The 8,841-nt window shown below is 62.4% G+C and overlaps 1 protein-coding gene across 1 annotated transcript in view; it reads right to left on the bottom strand.

Moving 5' to 3' along the window:
• sgsh (N-sulfoglucosamine sulfohydrolase (sulfamidase)) overlaps positions 1-8,715 on the bottom strand; it is an 11,205-nt gene extending 2,490 nt beyond the window's left edge. The window contains 10 exon segments of the mRNA XM_078401898.1: positions 1-97; positions 99-202; positions 1,632-1,713; positions 2,556-2,648; positions 2,650-2,713; positions 4,036-4,188; positions 5,780-5,883; positions 6,455-6,541; positions 6,544-6,617; positions 8,380-8,715. The exon segment at positions 1-97 is cut by the window's left edge and continues 9 nt beyond it. Of these exon segments, the coding sequence (XP_078258024.1) occupies positions 1-97; positions 99-202; positions 1,632-1,713; positions 2,556-2,648; positions 2,650-2,713; positions 4,036-4,188; positions 5,780-5,883; positions 6,455-6,541; positions 6,544-6,617; positions 8,380-8,521 (1,000 nt within the window). The 5' untranslated portion in view covers positions 8,522-8,715.
• Positions 8,716-8,841: the final 126 nt, after the last annotated feature.

An 8,841-nucleotide genomic window follows, 5' to 3' on the forward strand; every position in this document is an offset into this window, starting at 1 on the left:
TGACGAAGGCGTTGCTGACCTGTCCCCAGCGTTGCGGGTGGATGGGTGAGTGGATCACCATGGGTTCGGCCAGTCCCGGCCGGTACAGGTTGGTACGGGCCGTTGGGGAAGGGGATGCCGTTGTCCGAGCTGTAGATCACCAGCGTGTCGTTGGCGTTGGCGTGACCGGCCTCCGCCAGCTCCTTCAGCACCAGGCCGATCCCTGCAGCAAGAGCAGAGACCCACCATCAGTAACCACGGACAGTACACGGCCAGGACAGATTCGGCCCCTCACCTCCCAGTCGTGAATCTGTGGGATTCTCGGCCACAGGGCACTGGAGGCAAATTCTGACTGGATGTTTTCGAGAGAGAGTTGGATTCAGCTCTTGGGGCTAACGGAATCAAGGGATACGGGGAGAAAGCAGGAACGGGGTACTGATTCTGGATGATCAGCCATGATCATATTGAATGGCGATGCTGGCTCGAAGGGCCGAATGTGGAATTCTCTGCCTCAGAAGGCAGTGGAGGCCAATTTTCTGAATGCATTCAAGAGAGAGCTAGATAGAGCTCTTAAGGATAGCGGAGTCAGGGGGTATGGGGAGAAGGCAGGAAAGGGGTACTGATTGAGAATGATCAGCCATGATCACATTGAATGGCGGTGCTGGCTCGAAGGGCCGAATGGCCTCCTCCTGCACCTATTGTCTATTGTCCCTGCACCTATTGTCTATGTTTTTAGTTTGTTGTCACCTGTACAAAGCTCTTGTGTGCTATCTAGTCAGCAGAAAGACAACACATGGCTGATTGGACACACAATGCTGGAGTAACTCAGCGGGTCAGGCAGCATCTCTGGAGAGAAGGAATGGGTAACTTTTGGGGTCGAGACGTTTGCATCTGAAGAAGAGTCTCGTTCTGAAATGTCACCCATTTCTTCTCTCCAGAGATGCTGCCTGTCCCGCTGAGTTACTCCGTCATTTAGCGCCTATCTTCGGTTTAAACCAGCATCTGCGGTTCCTCCCGACACACACAGTGATTGGAGCGTACCGTGACCATACCTTAGTCTAGACGTCTGATGGTGACGTATGGTAATCTTACCTTGGTCTGGACGTCTGATAGCCTCCAATCCTGAGCTACCTTGATCTAGATGGTGACGTACCTTCGTCTAGACAGCTGATGGTGGTGTACCATGGCCGTACCTTCGTCTAGACAGCTGATGGTGGTGTACCATGGCCGTACCTTCGTCTAGACAGCTGATGGTGGTGTACCATGACCGTACCTTCATCTAGATGGCTCATGGTGAACCACAATGACCTATCTTGGTCTAGAAGGTGACGTACCTTGGTATAGACGGCTGACGGACCTTGGTCTAGACGGCTGGCGGTGATGTACCTTGGTCTAGACGGCTTGACGTACCTTGGTCTAGATGGCTGATGGAGACGTATCTTGGTCTAGACGGCTGACGGTGACGTACCTTGCTCTAGATGGCTGACGTACCTTGGTCTAGACGGAGACGTACCTTGGTCTAGACGGAGACGTACATTGGTCTAGACGGTGATGTACCTTGATCTAGACTGAGACGTACCTTGGTCTAGACAGCAGATGGAGATGCACCTTGGTCTAGACGAAAACGTACCTTGGTCTAGACGGAGACGTACCTTGGTCTAGTCGGCTGATGGTGGTGTACTGGGCAGCCAGGTCGGAGCGAGATGCGGGGGTGTCCGGCATGAAGGGGGGTACCTGGGGGGGGAGAGGGGGAGGCGAGTCTTGTCAGTGCTGAGTTTGGAGCCTTCACGTCTGTTGTACATCTGCCTCCCCTCCCCTCCCCTCCCCCAGGCCCCCTCTCCCCAGCACCCTGAGGTGGAGGGCGGAAGGTGAACCGGGCTCCTCCCACACCCCATAGACAGGCGGGTTTGTAAACTCATTGAGTTCTGTAATTTGCCCCCTGGTGTGTGGGGAGTGGGTGCAATCGTGGGCCAACAAAGGCGTCTAGTTTAGTTTAGGAAAGAAAACTGCAGGTGCTGGTTTACATCGAAGGTAGACACAAAATGCTGGAGTAACTCAGCGGGTCAGGCGGCATCTCTGGAGAGAAGGAATGGGTGACGTTTCGGGCTGATGCGGCACGGTGGCGCAGCGGTAGAGTTGCTGCCTTACAGCGAATGCAGCGCCAGAGACCCGGGTTCGATCCCGACTACGGCTGCCGTCTGTACGGAGTTTGTACGTTCCCCCCCTGACCTGCGTGGGTTTTCCCCGAGATCTTCGGTTTCCTCGCACACTCCAAAGACGTGCGGGTTTGTAGGTTAATTGGCTGGGTAAATGTAAGAAATTGTCTCTAGCGGGGTGTAGGATAGTGTTAGTGTGCGGGGATCGCTGGGTGGCGCAGACCGGGTGGGCCGAAGGGCCAGTTTCCGCGCTGTATCTCTAAACTAAACTAGATGTAGGGGTGATGTCTACTCTGGGGGGAGTTGAACAGGGTGGTGGGGGGGGGGGGGGGGGTGTGGTGGGTGGGGGGGGAGGTGTGGAGCAGAAGAGGGGCAGTGCGGAGCGGCCCTGGCGGTGGGTAGTGCGGCTGTGGGGCTTACCATGACCTGCTCGGGCCGGTAGTGCCGCGGTTTCCAGTCCGGGATCCGGCCCATCCCCGGCTCGCCGTTGCCGAACTTCTCACAGAAGGGGCCCGTACTGGGGGTGGGAGTGACCGCAGCGGTGAGGGTCATGGAACGCCACGTACAGGAGGAAGGGCCTGGAGACGGGACACAATGAGAGCAGCCTGAGCACTGGCAGGGGGGCTGGGGGGGGAGAGAGGGGGGGGAGGGGGGGGGAGGGGGGGGGAGAGGGAGGGGGGGCTGGAGACGGGACACAATGAGAGCAGCCTGAGCACTGGCAGGGGGGCTGGGGGGGGAGAGAGGGGGGGGGGAGAGAGGGGGGGGGAGGGGGGAGAGGGGGGAGAGGGAGGGGGGGGAGAGAGGGGGGGGAGAGGGAGGGGGGGGAGAGAGGGGGGAGGGGGGGGAGGGGGGGGGGGGAGGGGGGGGGGGGGCTGGAGACGGGACACAATGAGAGCAGCCTGAGCACTGGCAGGGGGGCTGGGGGGGGAGAGAGGGGGGGGAGGGGGGGAGGGGGGGGGGAGGGGGGGAGAGGGGGGAGAGGGAGGGGGGGGGAGAGGGGGGGGGAGAGAGGGGGGGGGGGAGAGGGGGGGAGAGAGGGGGGGGAGGGGGGGGGAGGGGGGGGGGAGAGGGAGGGGGGCTGGAGACGGGGACACAATGAGAGCAGCGGTGAGCACTGGCAGGGGGGCTGGGGGGGGAAGAGGGGGGGGGGAGAGAGGGGGGGGGCTGGAGACGGGACACAATGAGAGCAGCGTGAGCACTGGCAGGGGGGCTGGGGGGGGAGAGAGGGGGGGAGGGGGGGAGGGGGGGGGAGGGGGGAGAGGGGGGAGAGGGAGGGGGGGGAGAGGGGGGGGGAGAGAGGGGGGGGAGAGGGGGGGGAGAGAGGGGGGGGAGGGGGGGGGAGAGGGAGGGGGGGCTGGAGACGGGACACAATGAGAGCAGCGTGAGCACTGGCAGGGGGGCTGGGGGGGGAGAGAGGGGGGGAGAGGGAGGGGGGGGAGAGGGAGGGGGTGGCTGGGGGGAGAGGAGGGGAGAGGGGGCTGGAGACGGACACACCAAGAGCAGGGTGAGCACAGGGCAGGGGGGCTGGGGGGGAGTGGGGAGAGGGAGGGGAGAGGGGTAGTAGCACTGGGGGGAAGGAGAGGAGAGGGAGGGAGGAGAGGGACGAGGCGGGGCTAGGGGGAGAGGGAATGGGAGGAGAGGGGGGGCAGAGGGAGAGGGGAGAGGAGGGAGAGCTGGGGGGAGGGGTTGGAGAGGAGAGGAGGGGTTGGAGAGGGGGGAGCAGAGGGAGGGGAGAGGTTGGAGAGGAGAGGGAGAGAGAAGGGGGAAGTGGGGGAGAAGGGGGAGAGGAGAGGGGGAGGAGAGAGAAGGGGAGATGGGGAGAAGGGGAGAGGAGAGGAGAGGGGGGGGGGGAGAGTGGGAGGAAGAGGGAGAGGAGGTTGCAGGGTCAGTGCTCTCTCACCTGTCTGCGGTCCCAGTGAAGAAGGTGTGGACAAGATGGCGGATGTGGCTGATGTTGCGGCCCACCTGTAGGATGGAGTTGTTCTCCTCGGTCTCCGCGTAGTCAAAGGGGTAAACGCCCTCTGGGCCCACGTGCTTCTTGCCAATGATTCCCTGTGGGCACACACCGTCAGCGGGCACCGAGGTGGGGCGGGTACAGGGAGGGGGGTGGGGCCGGGACGGGGGGGGGGGGGTGGGTGCTGTGGGGGTCGGGTGTGTGGGCACACATCATCAGCGGGCACCCCAGGGTGGGGTGGGACAGGGGGGATGGGGTGGGACAGGAGGGAGGGGGGAGGGGCTGGGACTGTGGGCACACATCATCAGCGGGCACCGGGGTGGGGCGGAACAGGCGTGGGGGCCCACGCAGGGGAACAAAGGGTTTTTTTTATTTTTTATTAAGTTTAAAAAAAAGTTTTTTAAAAATTTTGTTTAAGTTTTTTTAAAGTTTTTTAAAAAAAATTAAAAAAAGTTTTTTTAAAGGTTTTTTAAAAGGTTTTTTTAAAGGTTTTTAAAAAGTTTTAAAAAAGGTTTTTAAATGTTCAGGTTTTCGTCTAGCTGCCGCGTCTAGTTGGTGTGTTTAGCATTTAGCTTTCTTGTGTGTACTGACGTCTCAGTTATAGTTTGTTTATGTTTCAGTTACAGTTAAGGTTTGTTTAAGTTAATGTTATAGTTTGTTTATGTTTCAGTTACAGTTAAGGTTTGTTTAAGTTAATGTTATAGTTTGTTTTGTGTGTAAACTATAGTTTGTTTCGGTTGACGTTAAAGTTACAGTTTAAAAGTCATTAGTTTAGTTTAGTTTTCGTGTTAGTTTAGTTTATTATTGTCGTGCTGATGTTCAGAGCAAGGTCAAGCCCGATCATGGACAGAGTGAGTGATAACGCACAGCGGGAGAGGGTTAGACTGACTGGGGGGAGTGCAGGGGGAGTTCGGGCCGAGTGGCCTGCGGTGTGGGGATGGTGTGGGGCGGAGGTGTGCGGGGCAGTGGTTTGTGATGTGGTGCGGTGTGTAGTCGGGTGGTGATGTGTGGGGTGGTGGTGGGTGGGGTGCTGGCGGGTGGGGTGGTGATGGGTGGGGGTGGTGGCGGGTGCGGTGCTGGTGCGGGTGGGGTGCTGGTGGGTGGGGTGCTGGTGGGTGCGGCGGTGGTGATGGGTGGGGTGCTCGTGGGTGGGTGCTGGTGGGTGGGGTGGTGGTGATGGGTGGGGTGCTAGTGGGTGGGGGTGCTGGTGGGTGCGGCGGGTGGTGGTGGGTGGGGGTGCTGGTGGGTGGGGTGTTGGTGGGTGCGGCGGGCGGTGGTGCGTGCGGTGGGTGGGGTGCTGGTGGGTGGGGTGGTGGTGGGAGCGGTGGTGGTGGGTTGGGGTGTTGGTGGGTGCGGCGGTGGTGGTGGGTGGGGTGGTGGGTGTGGTGGGTGCGGGCGGTGGTGGTGGGTGCGGTGGTGGTGGGTGTGGTGGTGGTGGGGTGCGGCGGTGGTGGGTGCGGTGGGTGGGGGGCTGGTGGGTGGGGTGTGTGGTGGGGTGCGGCGGTGGTGGTGGGTGCGGTGGTGGTGGGTGGGTGCGGTGGTGGTGGGTGCGGCGGTGGTGGTGGGTGCGGTGGTGGGTGGGTGCGGCGGGTGGTGGTGGGTGCGGCGGTGGTGATGGGTGCGGCGGTGGTGGGTGCGGTGGTGGTGGGTGCGGCGGTGGTGGTGGGTGCGTGGGTGGGGGGTCTCACCTGTGTGGATGCCGGCCTGCTGGAGCAGCATGGGCAGGCTGCGGACTCTCTCGAAAGAGTTGAAGTGGTGAACACCCTGGTGCAGACCGTACATGCCGTTCTGATGCTGGGTGGGACACACACATATTAGCCCCCCCCAACCCCACAACACCAGGGCACTCACCCCCCCACCCCACCCCCCACCACCCTTCCCCCACCCACACACACCCCTCACCCATACACATCCCCACCCCCACAGACACCCCCCCCCCACCCACAGACCCCACCCCCCACCCACCCCGCCCACCCGCACCGCTGGGACACCACCCACACACACCCCCACCCCCCAGCCCCCTCCCCCCCACCCACACACACACTGCACCCCCTTCCCCAGCCCCTTCCCCCACCCACACCCACACCCCACCCACCACACCACCCACCCACACTGCTGGGACACCACCCACACACACACCCTGACCCAGCACACAAACAGGCCCTTCGGCCCCACTCCTCCCTGCCGGTCCACACACCCCATCTGTTGCACCTGCCCGTGTTTGACCCCAACCCAACTAAATCTCCCCTTTCCCCTCCCCCGGCACTACACCCCTCCCCTCCCCCACCCTCGGGGAGTTACCTGGGGCAGGTGGGGGGTGGGGAGGGTATGGGGTAGAGGGGTTTAGGGTTGGGGGGTGGGTTACCTGGGGCAGGCCGGTGAGCAGGGATGCCCGGCTGGGCGAGCAGCTGCTGACGGAGGTGAAGGCGTGGGTGAAGACCAGGCCCGCGGGCAGCCAGCGCCCCCCAGGCTGGGCGTGGGCACAGCCGTGTTGTTGTACACCGCGCTCTCAAAGCCCGCGTCATCCGCTAACACCGGGGGGGGGGAGGAGGCAGGGGAGGGGGGGTTAGCACGGCTCACATTCCCCCTCCATCCATCCCCCCTTCAGCCTTCCCCTTCACCGATCCCCCCTCCCTTCCCCCCACCACTTCAACCCTCCTCTCCTTCCAGCCCCCCTTCCCCTTCCCTTCCTCCCCCCCTCCCCTTCTTCCCTTCCTCCCCCCCTCCCCCTCCTTCCACCTCCCTCCCCTTCCACCCCCCTCCCTGTTAGCCTTCCCCTTCACCGATCCCCCCACTCCCTTCTACCCCGCCCCCTTCCCCCCCCACCACCCTTTCAACCCTCCCCTCCCCTCCCCCCCCTCCCCCCCCGCCACTGTTGCAGGCTGTGAGAGTCCGTGTTCCACGTGTACACGGCGTGTGTGAGGCTGCAGCCCCTGGTCCAATATGTAAAGGGGCTGCCCCTCGCCTTCTGGCTGCCCTTCACTCCACACCCACCGCCCCCCGTCTCTGGCCACCCTGTGCGTGGGGGAGAGGGTCGGGGGGCTGAAGATGTCGTGGTCGGGTTGCTCCTGGGCCTGGCCAAGCTGGCCACCCGCGAGTCACGGCGCCAGGCGGAGGAGGGCTCTGCCCGAGCCGGCCGCCCCTTTACCGGGGTCACGTCCGTCCGCACCCGGGTGGGGGTTAGTGAGGGACCACCCGCTGTCCACCGGCACCCTGGGGATTTCCGGGACCGCTGGGCTCCGCGGGGTGGGGTGATATGGTGGGGGGGGGGTGTGGGCGGTGTGGGGAGGGGTGTGGGTGGGTGGTAGTGGGGGGGTAGGTGGTAGTGGGGGAGGTAGGGTGGGGGGGTGGGGCGGGGGTGTGTGGGGTAGGGGAGGGGGTGTGGGAGGGGTGGGAGGAATGCATCCTTGATCAGGATTGTAATATATTGTTTAATTTTCAGCATTTTGATATTTATGAATATTTGCTTGACTTTGTGCTCTGGCGGTGGGTTTGTTGGTGGGTTTGTTGGTGGGTTTGTTGGTGGGTTTGTTGGTGGGTTTGTTGGTGTGTTTGTTGGTGTGTTTGTTGGCGGGTTTGTTGGTGGGGTTTGTTGGTGGGTTTGTTGGTGGGTTTGTTGCACAAATTATTCTTACAAATAATTGATTGTAAAAAAACTGACAGAGAGTGGGCGTTATGGAGGAAGGAGGTGTCGGGGGCGAGAGAGGGGGAGCGGGGAAGAGGGGACAAGGGTAAGGGGGCGAGGGGGCAAGGGGTGAGGGTGTTGGGGGTGAGAGAGAGATAGGGGAGAGTGTGTCCGAGGGGGGGTGAGAGAGGGGCAGGGAGGAGGGGAGTGGGGGCAGGGCAGGGTGGGGTGAGGGGAGAGGAGAGGGTTGGGGAAAGAAGGAGGGGGATATGAAGTGTAGGCGGAGATGGTGATCCAGTCCCGGGGGGGGAGAGGGGGGTGTGAGAGGGGGCTGAGAGGGGGGTGAGAGAGGGGGCTGAGAGGGGGGTGAGAGGGGGATGAGAAGGGGGTGTGAGAGGGGGGTGTGAGAGGGGGTGTGAGAGGGGGGGTGTGAGAGGGCTGAGTGGGGGGTGAGAGAGGGTGAGAGAGGGGGTGAGAGGGGGATGAGAAGGGGGGTGTGAGAGGGGGGGTGTGAGAGGGGGGGGTGGTGAGGGGGGGTGAGAGAGGGGGCTGTGAGAAGGGGGCTGTGAGAAGGGGGGTGTGAGAAGGGGGTGTGAGAGGGGGGTGTGAGAGGGGGGTGTGAGAGGGGGGGTGTGAGAGGGGGCTACACCAGGTTCATTACTCACCGATGATCAGAAGCACATTCCTGTTGTTGTGCAGAGCCCCCGACCCACTGCCGCCCAGGAGCAGAGAGAGAGAGAGACACAGGGGGAGACAGAGACAGAGGGGGGGAGAGAAGGCGCCTCTGACCCCGGGCGATGCTGCCATTTTGAGCCGGGCCAGGGTGTGAGGCAGAGAAGGTGGTAGGGAGGGTGTGGGAGAGAGGGAAGGAGTGGAGAGACAGAAAGAGGGGAGGAGTGAGAGAAAGAGAGTGAGTGAGAGAGAGGGAGGGAGAAAGAGGGTGAGAGAAAGGGAGAGAGTAGGAGATGGTGAGAGTGGGAGTGGGAGAGGGTAAGGTAGTGGAGGATGGGGGGGGGGGGAGAGTGGCGGGGGGAGAGTGGGAGGGGAGAGAGTGGGGGGGGAGAGAGTGGGGGGGGGGAGAGAGTGGGGGGGGGAGAGAGTGGGGGGGGGGAGAGAGTGGGGGGGGG

The sequence above is a fragment of the Rhinoraja longicauda genome, chromosome 6, assembly GCF_053455715.1.
Source record: "Rhinoraja longicauda isolate Sanriku21f chromosome 6, sRhiLon1.1, whole genome shotgun sequence".
Taxonomy (NCBI): Eukaryota; Metazoa; Chordata; class Chondrichthyes; order Rajiformes; family Arhynchobatidae; genus Rhinoraja; species Rhinoraja longicauda.